We start from the raw sequence: 18,032 nt of genomic DNA, 5'->3' as shown, positions 1-18,032 counted from the left end.
TGCAATCAGGATGAGACGGCAGCCCACCAATTTCATCTTGCGTATTACTCTCGGGATTAGAGGTATCGAGGGAAAAGCGTAAGCACAAATCCCGGACCATTGCATGGACAGGGCATTCCCCCTTGATCCCTGTTGAGGGTCTCTGCTGGCGTAATATCGGCATTTTTTGTTGTCCTTTGTTGCGAACAAATCCAGTGCCGGCTTGCTCCAAGCTCGGAACACCCTGAGCACTTGAGTCTGCTCTAGCTCCCATTCGTAGCAGTCCGATTGGGACCTGCTGAGCATGTCCGCTAGGGTATTGTGGAGACCTCTGACATGTTCTGCTCTGAGGGTTATGTTGTGGAGTGTGACCCATTCCCACAACTCCTGAGCCTCTCTTGACAAAGTTGCCGATCTTGTCCGTACTTGCTTGTTCACGTAAAACATGCTGGTGGTATTGTCGGTCCAAACCTGTACAGATGAACCTGCAATCCTTGGAAGGAAAGCTTGCAGGGACAGGAAAATTGCTCGCAATTCCAGGCTGTTATGTTGTTTCCTGTACTCTGGAGACCACTTTCCCTGTATCTGTAAATCTTGGAGATGACCTCCCCATCCTTCCATGGAGGCATCTGTAGTGAGAACAAAATCTGGAATATCCTGTATGAAAGTGAGTCCTTCTGCTAAGTTGGGCATTTGTGACCACCAATGCAGAGCGTTTTTCATGCATGGTGTGACGAAGGAACCCACGGCCTGCTGCCACTGAAGGTGTAGCTCCTCCTGTAGAGGTCTCATTCGGAGTCTTGACAAAGGGACGAGATTTATTGCGGAAGAGCACATCCCCAGGAGTGACGCAAATATGCAGACAGAAACTGACTTTCGTCTGGAAATTAGAATTGCCAGCTTTTGAAGACGAACCTGCCGTTCGTTAGATAACAATGCCCTGCACTGGACGGTATCCAGCAGAGCTCCTAGAACTGGAAAGACCTGCATCGGGCGCAACGGAGATTTGCTCCTGTTCACAGTTAGCCCCAGAGAGTTGAAAAGATGAAGAGACGTTGTCACAGCAATCTTGACTGCTCTTTCAGAAGGATCCTTTATTAACCAATCGTCCAAATACGGGAATACTTGGATTCCCCGGGATCTTAACGCTGCTGCTACAGGAGCTAGGCACTTTGTAAAAATCCTTGGAGCCGATTTTAGTCAAAACTGGAGCACTTTGAACTGATAATGGGCACTAGCCACAGTGAAGCAAAGATATTTGCGATGCTTTCAATGTATTGGGATGTGGAAGTAAGCGTTTTCCATATCCAGAGAAGCCATAAAATCTCCCTCGTTGAGACAACCTAGAATCTCTGCAAGTGTGACCATGCAAAATCCTTGCTTTTTGAGGAATCTATTCAGGTTGCGAAGGTCTAGAATCGGGCGCCATTCCCCGGATTTCTTCTTGATAAGAAAAAAAATCGGGAATAGAAACCCGTCCATTTCTGATGTGATGGAACCTTCTCGATTGCATTCTTGAGGAGCATCGTTAAAGCTTCTTTGAATAATAAGTGAAGATGAGGGGGAGGGTGTCCCTTGGGCGGAGTGGTGGGTGGCTTGGTAACAAATTCTAAGGTATGACCGTTGTTCACCAGGTCTAGAACCCATTGGTCTGATGTAATTTATTGCCACTTGTCCACAAATGCTGAAATTTTCGCGCCCACAGAGAGGGGAATAGGAGTGGAAGGCGCCCTGCGGAGATCACTGCTTTCTGTTGGCGTCCCGTCCTTGATTTTGCGATCTTTTTCTTCGGCCTGACGAGAGAAACAAGACGTGCTGGATTGCCTGTATGAAGATTGATAAGTTTGTCTATATTGGGGCTGGTATTGTCTATTCTGCTGGTTTTGGTATCCTCCTCTAGAGGAAAACCCAGGCCCTCTTGCACCTCTGAAGGTGCCGCGTTTGTACTGAACGAACCCAAGGATCTTGCCGTATCAGTATCAGTTTTTATTGCTTGGAGAGCTTCGTCAATGAGTTTTCCAAACAATGATGCGCCATCATAGGCCATATCCCAAAATTTTGTCTGGACTTCAGGTCTGAAAGTGGTGGCTTTAAGCCAACCCTGGCGTCTGAGTACTGCCGCACTAGCCAGCTGGCGAAAATTTGTATTCACAATGTTTGGTGCGCAATCTATGGTTTCAGATGCCGCACGCTCTCCCTCTAATAGAATTTTTCTTGCTTCCGGTCTCTTGTCTTCCGGAATGAGCTCAATAAGTCCAGCCATCTCTGACCACATTTGGCGGTCATAACACCCTATTATTGCTAGGGAATTAGCTGTTCTGATGGAGGCAGCTGCCATTGTTGAAAACTTCTTACCGATAAAAATCAAGAGGACGCCCTTCCTTGTCCGGCGGTGTAGTAATGGGTGTTGCCGGGTTCTTAGATCTTTGTTGGGCAGCCTGGGAAATGACCGAATCTGGTCGAAGATGGCCAATGAGACAGGATGGACTATTGGCCGGAGCACGGTATTTCTTGTCTATCCGTGGAAGCAATGCTGGCACAGATGCAGGAGTTTTCATGATTTTGACCCCTTCTTTCCAGATGTAATCAATTATGGGGACAATCTTTCTGGATTCCTCCTTAAAATCATGTAGGAAGCATTCAGATTACTCAACCGTAACAGGCAACTGAAATCTAGCAGCAGCTCGCTGCATTAGATTATGAAATCCCCCTATATCCTCTGGGGGTGAATCAGATGGTAGAGGAGTCAGTGGCGAAGGCATAGGGATAATATAAGAATCCCAAGGATCTGCCGGAATGGTCTCTGGAAGTTCACCCTCTTCAAATTCCTCTTCAGAGGACGTGTCCAGACCCTGACGTGGGTCATGAGGAGGGCCTGGAAGCTGAGGCGCTGGAACAGGAGCGTCAGGTGAAGGCAAAGGATCCGGAACCAGCCCAGGTGGTGGTGGAACCTGTGGAATGACTTGCTGTGGGGGAAACGCTGTCTAATCTGCTAGCATGGCTTGCAGATCTTGTATCAGAGTTGGAGGCAGATGCGACATCTCACTCTGGCGAGGTGGTCTATGATAAATTCTGTGATCCGGGACGACAATGTCCTCTTGATAATATTGTTCCTGATAATTCTCCTCCTCTTCATCATCGTCATCCTGACATTTGATGTGTAGCTCAGAAGGATGATGAGCTATTCCAAATGGTCCTTCTTCCTCTTCGTCCTCGTAACTTATCATCCTCATTCTTCACATAGGTTTCCAGGAGATGTGAGGGAGTAAGCGGTGAAATATCGCTATATTCATGTCTCTGAAATGTTTGGAGCTGAAAACTCCTAGATGAAACAGGAGTTGAATGAGTAGGAGCTATAAGCAATGCAGGTGTCGCAGACGAACAGGTAAATCCCCAGTCGATGGAATTGTCGTCGACGGGCTCGATGTCGACAGGATCATCGTCGACGGGCTCGACGTTGACGGAATAATCGTCGACGGGCTCGACGTCGACAGGACCTTCGTCGACGGGACCTTCGTCGACGGGGTAGTAACCAGCTGTATCTTCGTCGACAATACTTCTCTCATCGACGATAGAGGCTTCGTCGACGGTAACGTCGTCGATATGGATTTCAACGTTGACTTTGTCGACGAGGTCTTCGTCGACGATCCCTCGACGACGGGTTTCTTTGACAGGATAGTAATCCTTGTCGACAGTATAGGACAGGTGATAGACGTCGTCGAGACAGTCTCCGTCGACGAAGGGGCAGAAGAAGTGACAGAAATCGTCGACGAAGGAGGGAAAGCCAGAGATTTTGAAAGGCTTTTACTAACAGTTTTTGAAGACGGCTGTTTAGAGTCCTTGAGAGCAGAGTCCTGAGGAGAGTGCGCTGACCCTGAGGAAATGAGAGGAGTCCTCTGAGAAAGGCCAGAAGTTGAGTGGGAAGATTTATGGTGTTTTTTCCCCTCGCTTGAAGAGCTGTCAGGAGACCTAGCTCTCTTGCTGGAAGTTGCGGCTCTACCATCCTCTTCAGCCGAAGAGGATATAAGCCATAACAGCACTCTATCCTCCCTATCCCTAAGAGTCTTAGTAGGGAAGGTTCAGCAAATTTTGCAATCTTTTGCCTCATGTTTAGGGTAGAGGCAGTAGATGCAGTCCATATGCTGGTCATCAACATGGACTCTCTTCTTGGCGCAGATTCTGCAGGACTTGAACAAGGCTTTCCTGTCAGACATCATGGAATAAAGTAGAAAACTGAGTGGCACTCAGGGAGACTCCCTTCCACACAATGTGCGGTGAAAATCTGAGGAGAACTGGCTCTGCTGAGAGTGTTCTATAGGGTGCTAATGGCTGATTGGTTGGTACCAATATTTTGGTTCTTTTGGCATAATGATGTAGATAGGCTGCTAAGATCTAGGCCTTAGGCTTTTTCTTTGGGGCCTACTACTACTATTATTTTTGGCACTACTTTTGTATTCAGGCATGTGAATCTATGAAAGATACCCCATTACTGGATAAGACTCCGCTAAAGATGAGTGCTGAAGACCAGTCTCTTTCTATACGGGAAGCAGCTCACCATGAATAAATCTAAGCATGCCTTTCCACCCCAGATACTCACAGAGGATCAGAAATGAATCACTACAGCATATATAATAAATTGTCCCTTTTTAAAGGATGATCATATTCCTGAACTGACGTCTTATGTTAATTGCACTGAATGGATCGAACACTTTTCTAAAATTTTTAATCCAGATAAGGTTTCTTTAAATCCTCTTTTATTAAATAATTTTACATGGCCCACATTACCATTAACAATTAGTGTCGAGGAGGCGCGTGAAGGGTTGGTAAACAGCAAAGGGGGAAAGGCACCAGGCCCGGATGGTGTCCCGATTGATTTATATAAGGACGAAATGGACCTCTGGGCACCAATCCTTACAAGAATTTTTAATGCTGCTGCTATGGGAAATTTCCCAATATCATGGGCTGAATCCCTAATTGTTCCACTTTATAAAAAGGGTTCGCGCTCTGAAGCATGCAACTATCGCCCAATATCATTACTTGATTCCTCAATAAAAGTGTTGAGAAGGGTGCTTTTTAAGAAGATTCAAAAATATTGACCCCAGTCCAATATGGTTTTAGGAAGGGCATCGGGACCATCGAACAATGTTTAAACCTGGAATTACTTATCAATAAATACACAGTGGTGAAAGGGGGTAATCTGTTTTTATGCTTCGCTGACTTGAGTAGTGCGTTCGACCTAGTGGACCATTCGCTCCTTTGGTCAGTATTGCTTGAATTAGGGGCACCAAAGGAGATTGTGTTTTTTCTAGCAAGGGTATACGAGAAACTTTCTTGCAGTGTACGATATGGGCCTACGGGAGAGCCAACTCCTTTTTTCACTGTCCGAAGAGGTATTAGACAGGGGTGTGTACTGGCACCTTTTTTATTCTCCCTTTTTATAAATCAAATCGCCTTGGTTTTAAATAATATTCCGGCTGATGCCCCCAAAATAGATAACACTGTTGTGTCTGTATTGTTATATGCGGACGACGCCGTCCTAATTTCACGTACCCCTTTGGGTCTGCAACGTATTATTGATGCTTTTACTGATTTTATAAATGGCAGGAAATTGTTGATCAATAAACTAAAGACATTTACCATGACATGTGGCAAAAAAATAAAATCACCGCGGTCCTTCTTAGAAGGCTCGAAGATTCAAGCTGTTAAGACCTTCTGTTATTTAGGTATCAGCTTTGATGGTAACGGTAAATGGATCAATGAGCAAGGAAACATTGGTCATAAAGCAATTAAAAACTCCAATGGTATTTTTCGTTTTGCTGCAAAAATAGGGGACCATAGAATAAAAGATATGGTAACCATATATAATGCTAGATGTGTCTCTTCGGCTTTATACGGAGCTGGTTTATGGGGTTATTCTTCTACGGCCCAACTGCAAATAAATGAAAATAATTTCCTTAAACGATTGTTATTTGTCCCGGCCGCAGCCTCATCCGATCTAATACACCAAGAAACTGGTCTTAAATATATATCAGATCTGGCTGCCTTACGCCCTTTACTACTATGGCGTTCAATTTGGCACAAAAAGGAAACTCAGTTTACACAGTCTGTAATTAAAGACTGCCTTAAGCTGGACCACTGTCCCCGTATCCCGTGGTTGAATTATATTATCTTCTGGAATAACACCTTGTTCGGAATTAAGATCTCTAAAGATTCAGATAATGTAATACCACTCTCTAAGAAGGAAATAAAAGACACATTCCTGCTTTACAAGACGGAAGAAAGGAATAAGCTGCTCCGGGCTCAAAAGACCTCTGTATTTTATAGGCAGCTAAATCTTAAAAATGGATTCCAGTCATATTTGGTGGACGTGACTAGGAAATCGCATCGATTTGTACTAGTACGTTTAAGGTTGGGCATTGTACACTACCTTGTATCCTTCCCCGTAACTGGGGCAGGCTCTACCCTAGAGTGCCCTTGTGACAATGTTTCCAAACAAAGTTGTTGCTATTTTGCAAATTTTATGTATTTTTAAGGAAATTTTATTTGAAACCTATCTTTTTAAAATATAACATTCGTTTAACAGCAGATGCCATGAACTTATTATGTTCCCTTCAGAGTCCGGAAGTATGCTTCCATGTTGCACTATTCATTTTGGAATGCAGAGCCGCCAGGAAATCCATAATTATATGAATAATGTGAAACTGTGTTCTGTTATGACCTAATTTGTAGCTATGCACAAGTCACTTTATGATAGCGATTTATTTTGCACATATGCTCAGGTCACTTTATTATTATTAGATGGTGCCTTTTACTGTGTTGGAAATTAATGTCTTTATGGATGTGAAATTGTGTTTTGTATGGCCTAATCTGTTTTTACGCACAAGTCACTTCATTATAGCGAGGGAGATGCACATGTCACTTTATTATGTCAAGGGAGTCTTCCCTTATACGACGATAATCATTTTGTCTGGAGCAATCTTATACATCGACGCAATATTATAATGACAAGGCCTATTTTGCACTTATGCACAAGTTACCTTGTTATTGTGAGGTGGAATTATCAATTTTGTTGGAACTAACGTTTACTGAATATTTCCACTTATGTAGTAGCGACATGTTTGATTTTAATTTATTTGATGTTAAATATGTATATTTATTGATGCATTTTTGATTAGTGTTTCACCATTCTATGCAAAATTCTATGGCCGGTTCAGGAATAACTTTTTGCATTTTAAATTGCTAAATCATGTGTTATGATATTTTATTGTATATTATTTTGTCTAGCTTATATGGTTGTATTCATACGAACCGAATAAAAGCTTTTTGACTGATTGAATCACTACAGCAGAATTTGCAACATCACTTACATGAAACTTAAAGATGACCCAGGTGAGAATTGTACTTATCTCACCAATCATGAAAAAGGAAGGTGATTTGGATTGTGCTCACAGTTATGCCCTTCCCTAAAGAGGGTATGGGGAAAGAGGCATATTTAATAAAATAAGTAAAAGAAAAATGACATGCATTTATTTGTATTTAAAACATTTTTGAAGGCCATCTCCACTGGTGTCTCACCCTCTAATAAGGAAGGGGAAAATAGAGTGGTAATAAAACACAAAACATTAACTGAGCGGCAGAGTTTACTTTAAAGGCTCATTATTCGTGTTTTACTAGCCACATTAGTAAATTGTTAAACATGCAGTTTAAAAAATATTCATCAGCCATCCTTATGTTAGACAACATATTGTCACAAAGTTCTCCAAGACATTTTCTGATGGAGCCAAAACGGTCACGATTTCTATACTTCAGCATTCTGCATTTCATGCATAAATGAACAAGGTTTTTAATATTCCAGTTTGAACCTAGAATCACTGGGCCCAAGGATTTTTCTGAAATACAGACCAAAGATTTTTTATCAACTAAGTGACATGTACCCTTGACTGATGAGCAGATGACAGTCCAACGAGCGTCCTAAGGGCTGCCATCATCATGTCAGTCTTCCCTGTGTCCAACATTCGCAGCAGCAGCTTCACTCCATCACTCTGAAAAATCCTCTCAGCGCCTGTATCGTCGCGAGCTAAGACAATCAGGTTTTGTGCAGCCTAGTGTACATGGAAAAAAAAAAATCAAATGTTAGCCGAGGGCATTTATGTTCAAAGCATCTCAGCATCAATTAGGTTTGTAGATATTCCATTAAGAAAGCATAAGACACAAAGCTCTGCTTGTAGCTACAAACTATGATGTGAACTCTGGATTCTGTTATGGAAAAAACAATAACGCCATGGATGCACTGCCTTTTTTATTGCTTGACCTTGCCAATAGTTTGTCTTTCTTTTTTTTTTTTTTTTACAGAGCAAAGACGTCTTTTTGGTTGAATGCATTTCATTTTATATTGATGGGCAGTAACAATAGGGGGAAACTCCATTTAACTCTCCTGTGCAACCTTTCTGTGCCAAATAAAACACTTTCCACGGGTTTCACTTGTTAAACTATACAGAGTCAAAGTGCTTGCGCTGGGTTATCATAGAATAGTAAAATGACAATACATAGAATTATAGACTGTGAACAGATTTTTACATCAAATAGAGAGAGTGATGCTCGAGTTGTATATACATCACTCAGAACTCTAAAATGAAGGAAAACACATTCTTCTTATTCACAGTTACACCTCTACAATATTATGCAGGACTCCCCCAACTCCTCTTGCCCTACTCAATTCAGCTACACTGCATAGATAGATAGCACGGTCAGGGGAGAGTCATCCAACATCATGGCCCACAGTCCTGCCACTCCCCTCCACTAAAAAAACCCAAAGATTGCCTTCGGTTTCCTACCCACAGTCACCCTGACAGAGTCTCTCCACAGCACGGACAGGATTGCCCAGTCACCTGCAGATCTCCGAAGACAGAGGAGATGGTAGTTGAGAGAGACAGCACCACTCGCATTTCCCGGTCTGCTGACAGCCAGGACACAGAGGAAGGCAAACATATGCACTGCATCAAATGACATTTCGTCAATTTGTCAGGGACTCAAGATGTAGGTGAAGTGCAGGGACACCAGCGGCACAAAGGCTTCCTTGAGAATGTAAAAGCAGCACAAAAATACCTTTTGTTTTTCCACAGCTGTGAAGTAAATACCTGGTGCTGGAATCCAGTAGTTACAACACTGGCTCCCAATGAGAGCCATACCTAGTATACAGAACTCTGCGAGCATCAAGGATGTCATTCAACAAGTGACATCAAATAGGCAATGAGAGTGAATATCATGTCACACCGCAGCTTCGTCTCCTGCTCTAATCAGAAGTGAAGGGGTAAAGGAGTCTCTCGGGATTACTCGGATGGCGAAACGTCCCCTGCATGACTCTGGGCAGCGTGCAGTCCCACCTCAAAGCTGACGAACTCCTTAGAGGGGCATGAGGAAAATGCTGCTGTGAAGGCAATATGACGGCTGTGACATTGAGAGAGACCTGCATCAACGGCCAAGAGTGAGGCTCGAGGTCCCTGAAGTGTGTCACAAGCTCCTGCACCAACACCTGAACTGGAAGGTGCTGAAGAGAACGAGAGTTCTGAAGCCATGTGCCTAGCTCTGAGGAAGCAGACTGCTGTCTCAGTTGAAGTACATGTGATAACTACAAGTGCCATGAAGAGACCACACCAGCACGAGGACATCACCACTATGACTCAGGTAGTGCACCCCACCGGCGTAGTGCAACTCTGCTGACAGCGGCACCAGCAGGTGTGACCTGCTCACAAAGCAATATATGAAGTTAGCCAGACAGCAAGGTACTGGGACACTGAACCCAGATGAAGTGGGTGCGGGGTGGAATGAAGTAATCTACTGGAACTTTTGAGAGCCTATGAGGGACTTGAGAAACAGGAATGCCCCATAGGGCCGCAGAGAACTCCTTTGTAGGACAACGGGTCAATGCACTTTACCGCCATACACTGCGGAGGTACTGCTCCCATTAATAGCCGTAAGAAATGCCCCTTTCAATATGTTCAGTCTTTTTAGTTGTGCGAGTAGAAATAAAGTACTTTTTGTTTCATAAAATATAATAATGGCAGAACAGTGTTTTATTAATAGCAGTTTGATGCTTGTTGACTGCTGAGTTTCTAAGTCCACACCACCTCCTTGACTAAGGCATGGACTGCTCGACTTGGGTACCTTGAGAGCCCAGTGCTTTAATGCATACCTGGTGATCAGTTTTGGGTCCAATTGTAGAGTGAAAGAGCCATGAGACACTAGAGGTAAACACACCTCTGGTTCACACAAACTGGGCCCAGTAACCCGCATGTCTCGGAAACAAATTCCACAGGGAGCCATTCAGAATAATATCTCGCGTAATTGAGCCCTCTGCTATATGCATGAACAAGATCTACTACTTGCCACCCTGCAACCCGTTCCCACCACCCACTGGCCACTGCTTCCCCAGACCACCACTTGCGGAAAACCACATCGCTCAGGATTTCCCCCCTCTTCCCTTCCCAAAACGAAAAATATCTGGTATTTTGCCACCATCCTCCTTTATCCTCTGTACCTTTCCTGCAACTCCCAACTCTCAACCTGGTCGCAGCAGCTCTCTCAGAGCCATAGCAGCTTGGCTTGGCTGGTTCCTGAAGACATACTATTAACACAAGAAGGCGGATGGTGGAGGCAGAGAATCCGTCGCCGTAATTTGCTTCTTTTGGGATCTGCAGAGACCCGAGAGAGGGTGGAGAATGCATGTGAGACAACAGACCATTGGCTGCCATTCTGCAGCTTTGCACGGGTATCTGGCAATCCGAGGGAGGTAGGGAAACACCAGCGATTCCCTTGGTAATGTAATAGCAGGTGAAAAAGAACCTTTCTTTTTCCACTGATGAGATGTAGCAGTAGTGACTAACCGGAGCTTGTATCTGGTACGCTCAGTACTGGTTCACAGTGAGAGCAATACATGACAAAATCATTTCTATTGATCATGAGAGGAAGATAAGTGTTTACGTGACTTGAGTAAGCATAATAAGGGACTGACACTTTCGGAAAGATAAAATAAACAGAACCTAGAAGTGTTACAAGAAGCTTAAGAAAAAGACAAATAGCTTGCATTGCAGGGATAAAGAATACATTCAATGCCTGTTATTGAACTGCTATTAAAATTAGAGAGTATTGGTAGTCATCAAAAAGAGAAACCGTTTACTTAATTCTCTTTTTTTCCTGAAAAAAATAAAAAATGCAGGACTAGTGAATAGAAAGTGCCTCTGTAAACATAAATACCATACTGGTAGGCAGCAGGTTGCTGCAGCACCCAAAATGTAGTGTTGTAACAAATCAAAGTTATTTCATTTTGGGCGCCACAATGAGGAAGATCTCAAACCCTAGTTACATCAGAGTGGTGAGACAACTAGGATTAAAAGTACGTTACATTTGCTTCTCCATCATGTAAATTTCATAAACAATTAAGAGAATAGCAGGCTTGTCACTGCGTTATGTAAGCAAGGAGTATATCAAGTCAAGTCAAGTCAAGAATACTTTATTCGGTTTAAAAGACAAAAACCATGAAAGCTACAACATCAAGCTACAGTAATAAATTATACACATAGAATATAAAAAGGAGAAGGGTCTAAGTTAAAATACATCAAAAACCCAGTGTTTTCCTAAGTTTAAAAGCATTTTTAAAAAAGCTTAAAACTACGGTAATAGTAAGAACAGTGTCCATTCTCTGAAGTTCTAAAAAAGCTAGACGATATTTATTGATTTTCCATTCTTTGAGGAGTGGAGTAATGTATGACCTACGTGGTATGGTATAAAAATTACAAAAGAATAAAATGTGGATGTCTGACTGGGGTGAGGAATCATCACATGGACATAAAGACAATTTTGGCAACCAAGAATTCATTACTGGGAAGGACAAAAGTCTAAAAACGATAGTCAATCTAAAACGGGTCAGGATAAAACGATCATAATTTGACATCAACAATGTTAAGTATGGCTGCACATTAGTACTAGATAGCAGAGGAAAATGCAAAGATATAGTCTTTTTTGTTCATTTCCACTTGCCTTTCATTTTCCATAAGATATTCCAGGGATAACCTAGACAAAAAGTTCCTGGATACACCATCCATTGAAAGTGGGTCTTCAAAATATTGTAGGCAACCAATTTTACCAAAGAATGATTTGACGTAATTTAACCATTCTAAACGACCCACGTTTTCCAGTTTTAAAACATCCTGAAGGATGGCCCGATTCATGGTACACTCATTAGTTGTCCAGATCCTATGCCACAAAAGAATAGGTTGGATTCTGATTAAATCAGATATATAGGTTAGGCCAAGTTCAATGTGGCAAATATAGGTCGCGACACTTTGGGGGACTGTCAGGACGTACCTCAAGAACCTATTCACAACTTTTTGGATTAAATCAATATTGGAGTAGCCCCAGAGACCTGAGCCATACATAGCAACCGATGTACATGTAGCGTTATAAATTGTTAAAATTTCTTTAATCGTTTTTTTAATAAAATTCTTTAAGGCCATTATGGTTTTTTGGAACAAGAGGGTTCTGGCCTTTACCGCATGAGACCACGCCCCATTTTCGTGGAACAGAACACCAAGATAAGGTAAAGTAGAGGTAAATTCCAGGGGAACATTATTCAAAAACATTCTTTTTGTATGCTTACCAGGTTTTTTACCACAATTCATTGAGAAGGTTTTACTACAATTAACTTTTAAATCTAAGCTAGACATAAAAATCTCAAAAGATTGTATCAAGCTTTGTAGTGCCATGGGAGTGCGAGCCATTAGGACTGCGTCATCCGCATACAGGAGCGCGGGGACAGACCTCCCCCTAATCCTAGGCATGTCCCCGCACTCCCGCAGAAGGGGACGCTCAAGACCATTAATATACACCAGGAATAAGAAGGCGCCCAGGACGCATCCCTGGCGCACGCCCCGGCCCACCTGGAATCTCCTGGTGCATTGGCCCCCACTGCCATAGCGAACCGAAGCTGTGGCACCTGAATAAAGATCTTTCAGAAAGCAAACAATAGGATCTTCCACACCTATCTCTTTTAAAATTGCCCATAGTTTAACGTGGGATACACAATCAAACGCCGACGAAAGGTCGACGAACGAAAGGTACAGACACTCACCCTTTATCCTCAAATACTTTGATTGTATAATCATTAGGTTTAGGCACTGTTCAATAGTGCCGATACCCTTTTGGAATCCATATTGTAGGTCACTCATTATATCATTCTCCACTGCTCAGCTATGTAGTCTAGCCAGGATAATTCTCCCAAGGATTTTAACAGATGAGTCCAAAAGGGAGATTGGTCTATAACAGGCACAGCATTGTCTGTCTCCCTTCTTGTAGATAGGTACAATGACCGAGGTGAACCAGGACGGGTTTAAGCCCCTAGCCAGAGCTGCGTTGAAAAGTTGCACCAGCATGGGACCCCAGAGCTCAATATTTCCTTTGTACAAGTCAGCAGGGATCCCATCAAGCCCTGCAGCTTTGCCGCCCTTCATTGCATTCAGGCCCATGTTAACTTCCTCCAGGGTTACTACCAATTTTTCAACCCCGTCACCTATATGGTCCCCAATGACAGGATTAGTATGGGAATTATCTTGCGGGCTATAAAGACTAGAGAAATGCGCCACCCAATCCTCCTCAGTAATAGCAATCTCTATACGCGCTTTAGTATTATCGTAAAGGAAAGGAGTATTAACGGCCCTCCAGAATGCAGATGCATCCTTCTGTTGTGATGCTTCACATAGCACTTCCAGGGCCTCCTTTTTTATGTCCATTTTCCTATTTTTTAAGGCTTCATTATATTTTTTCCTGCAGCCTCTTATTTCAATAGGGTTACATGGTATTCTGTGAATGGCTCTTTTCAGGATAGTTAAAGATCTAGTACAAGCGTTATCGAACCAGCTTCTCTTACCCTTTACCCTGTTATTTGCCTCCGCCCACAAATTCTTCTTGATAGTGGAGGCTATTGTATTAAAGTGTTCAATTATCAGGTCACTGCTGGATTTATCATCTAAGCAGATGGCAAAACTGCCAGGGCAAGCGTTCAATAGCTTGTCTAAGAACCTTTCCGGGACAACCTTGTCCCATTTTAAATTGTACCCGTTTTGTCTACCGAGGACCACGTCCGAAGCTATATGTGTAGGGGACACAGCCTCTTGCCGATCAGGAAAAAGATTTTCGGCCAGCATAATCTGAGGCAAATGATCACTTACTGGCAGGTCCGTCATACTGGACTTAATGAATTTATGGCTGCAGCTATTTGAGGCAATAATGAAGTCAATGGTAGACAATGCACCTTTACCGATAAATGTAGGCACGAAAGTGGTGGGTTTTTGGGCGATTTCATTTACGAATCCTAAGCCATACATAAACAGTATATCGTTTAGTAAATCCCCAGTCAGAGAATGTTCAAAATGAGTTAAATTAGATTCCTGCTCTATCGTTAACCCGCATAGACCCTGTTTACCTTTAATACAGAGTTTACAATTAAAATCCCCCCCCCAAACAAACATAACTTCTCTATCGGTTTTGTCTATTTCATAATGTATGTCCTCCCTCAGCATTGCTAGGACGCTGGGGATTTCTTTCCTTGGCATATTATTATAAAAGTTAATAACGACGACATTGAGTCCATTCTTGTTCCTTAAAATAATTAATTGATAAAAACTTGATTTTGGGGAAAACCAAATCCCATCATATTTAAGCTGGTTAGAGACAAAGGTTAATAGACCACCCTTAGCTCTTCCATGGGTACCCCCCACAGCCGGGGTAAAGAAACTTCTATACCCATTAATATTCACTGGGTCTAAAGACCAGGTTTCCTGAAGAGCCAGGATGTCATGACCGTCTATGATAGTACCCCAGGATGGGTTATTTATTTTCTCCCTAAGGCCTGCCACATTCCAAAATAGGGATGTGCAGGTTTTCCTAATTACTTTGATTCCCCGATTACTGGGAGCACCATAGGCTCTTGCCTCCTCAAATTGGTTATGGCAGGGGCCTCCCATAGAACCCTCATCATTTGGGTAAAGTGTATATAAGGCCTTATGGCTATTCTTATAGCTGACCTTCCTCTTATTAGCGTAGGTCATACTATGGATAGTTTGTACATACATAGTATCCTCAGTACAATATAGTGACCCCTGTTCATTGGTGTTCTCCTGGATTTTATCGTAATGTACACCTAAACTAGTAGATAGATTATTGCGGGCAACTTTCTTGCGTCAATCCACACATTCTAGACCAGATAAAACATCAAACCGGTTTTGAGTTGGTAGGTTATAGGCAGGCAAGGCAGTGCCTCTGTTTTCCCACGAGTAGTTATTCAGGCCTCTAGTGGGAGAATAGGGCTGTCTGAGATGACGATTAAATGAGCCACATGGTTGTGCGGAAAAAGTTCGACTGTGGCCATAATAATTAAATACAGGCCTATTAACAGTCTGCCATCTATCCTCCTGGTTTGACCGATGTTGAGCTGGTACGTATGGGTCGAAATAATTGAGATAGTGTGTCGAGATGGTATCACTACTACTATGGTCATACCAATCCCCAATGTGTCTGACTGCTCTATGGTCTTTAAAGTTTACGATAATTACGTCCCCTTTTTTGTCTTTGGGACGCAACCCTACCCATTCACAATGCCTAACATGCAGTATTTCCCCGTTAATATAGGCGGGCAAAGGTCTATTCTTACGCAACCAATAAATAACTTTATTCCGAAGGCCTTGAAAGTCTTCCCTGATCTCAGTAGAGAGCTCAGGGCCGCCAGCTAATACAATTGCATAAGGGGCAGCTTCCGGAGGAAGGTCCACTATATTGTGGGATTGCCAGTTTTTATTGAGGTTATTTCTAAACCCACTATCCTTAATGGGCGGATTGTCCATATTTTATAGTGAGACTAATTTTGGATCTAGAGTCAGGTTGTCTATCATGTTATCAGTTGCTTTACTTTGTGCAATTTTGTTCGTTAATGAAGGCATTGTTAACACTTTGGTTGGTGGAGGACAGGATGACAGTTGTCCAGTCTGAGTAGATGTTAGGGTAATGGGATGGCTTAGTGGGCCAGAAATAGTGTTAATCGGTGCTTTGGCAGGTAAGTTGCTAGAGCTAATATTATTTAAGCCTGTCACCAGGCCAGAAAGTGCAAGGGTGTTGTCTGCAAGCTTTTTCTCAATAGAGTCCAAACGCGTGTTAGTTGTCAAAATGTTCTCCAGGAGAGGCTGAATTAGAGATTTTACCCCGTGTTCAATTTTAACCAAAGTGTCTTTCTCACTAGTAGAGCAATAATTAGTCTCTAAGGGCGTCATATGAGGGGTCAATTGATCCATCGCCTCCCTCAGGATAGGAGTTATGATCTTCTGCAGGTTCTCAGTTAACCATTTTAAAGTTAGTCCTCCCTTACTTTTCTGACAATTAGTCCCTATAGATTCCTCATTAAATGAAATTAGGGGCGAAGCAGGTGAAAAACTGAGCAGATTTGGAGACCCTTCATCAACGCTGCTAGCACAAAAGCTCAGTAAAGACTCGCAAGCGTTGACTGGCGTATTTAAGGGGGAATCTGCTACACAAGGATTGTCCGGGGCTTCCCCTGTAAATTCCTCAAGTTCAGAATTATGTAATATAATAGGAACTAATGGTAAATTATTTGAATTAAACACGGAAAGTGACGCCGTCCCCAATTGCCCCAGATCGGGGCTTCTTCCCAGGAATAACTGCGTTGGGGAACAGCTTTTATAATTAGAAGTTACTAGCCTTTTTTGAGCGTGCTTCCCCCTATGTCTGCGTTTTACTTTTTTATATTTTCTAGTCGATTTAGCAGATAACGGGGCATGCTCTGAAACGACCCTAGGGTTAACTGGCAGACCAGCATGCCTTTCATCGTGCACCTGAGCAGAAGTCACAACAACTTTATTTACTCCACAAGTAGAATTACTGGCCATGTGTGTGTCCACCGACAGAAGGGATACTTCTTCAGGCAGCATAATGGGGCTCCCTTTGCCCAAAGAGGCCCTCCTGTCATTATTAATCTTGTTGACCTTTTTGATAAGGTAAAGATCCATTGGGCCCATCCCATGCAATAACTTGTCGCCATTACCTTTAGTCATCGGGCCAACTTGTTTGCAGGCCACTGATACAGATACAGTTCAGAAACACTGTAGTTCAAGAAAGACAGCACACCCACTAGTCCCACAAAGAGTCAACACAGGTAACCCCTTCAAGTAACAAAACGTGAAACGTGGACTCACAGGCAGCCTCGAAGGTATAGTTCATACGGCGACAGAGTCTCTGGCCCAGACCTGGCCTCTGAGGGCCACAGAGGGCCCGCCCTTTGTCCGGGCTTCGTCCGGCGCGTACCGCGAAGCGGTTGCCGTCAGGACTTAAATAGGGCATCACAATACCGTTGCAACTGGGCGGGGAGAAGCACAGGTGCAGCAACGCACGGGCTCCTGGGAATCGGAGTCCCGTGTAGTGCCTTCTCCCCACGTTGGTGTGGCCACACGCGGCAACAAACGGCAAGCGGAGCCCCTCCTAGGGCGACAGCACAGAAGGCAACAACAGCAATCCAGGTAGGTGTGGGAGCGAAGGAGGAGATGCCATACTGCTCAAAGACTTCTTTAGGTAAAACTGATCGCCTTGAAGCCTTTTTGCACCATACACTTAAGAAAATATTTCTTAGGAGCACAGGGGCAACAGTTTTAATTTCAGGTGGAAGCACTGTGCAAGTATACTGACAGGCTTCTAATATCACAAACATATAAACGCAAAGATGCTATTCAACATGTAATCATATTATCTATAAGTTAAAATCAAATATCTTTTATTCCTCATTGCGTGCATGTGCTAATGCGACAAATAGGGCTTGTCCAATTATATAGTGCAATTTAAAGTTTGTGTTACTAGTGTACGTTACTGGTAATACTACTTACTGCGCCACTTACTGGTGCAGAAAATGTGCAAACACAGGACGGCACAGGTTTCCCAAGCCACACAGAGATCACACCTACATGGTAATTGTGAAGTCTGTGGAGGTGGCTGATTTTCAT

General features: G+C 43.2%; 1 protein-coding gene across 1 annotated transcript in view; it reads right to left on the bottom strand.

Annotated features, from left to right (window-relative positions):
* Positions 1-18,032, bottom strand: part of UNC45A (unc-45 myosin chaperone A) — a 443,919-nt gene that overhangs the window by 340,863 nt on the left and 85,024 nt on the right. Inside the window, exon 6 of the mRNA XM_085644379.1 lies at positions 7,914-8,081. Within this exon, the coding sequence (XP_085500505.1) occupies positions 7,914-8,081 (168 nt within the window). The remainder of the gene's footprint in view (positions 1-7,913; positions 8,082-18,032) is intronic.

This window comes from Triturus cristatus, chromosome 3_1 (assembly GCF_964204655.1).
Source record: "Triturus cristatus chromosome 3_1, aTriCri1.1, whole genome shotgun sequence".
In the NCBI taxonomy this organism is placed as follows: Eukaryota; Metazoa; Chordata; class Amphibia; order Caudata; family Salamandridae; genus Triturus; species Triturus cristatus.
Note: the sequence above shows the minus strand (reverse complement) of the source record. Positions and strands in the feature narration are given on the sequence as shown.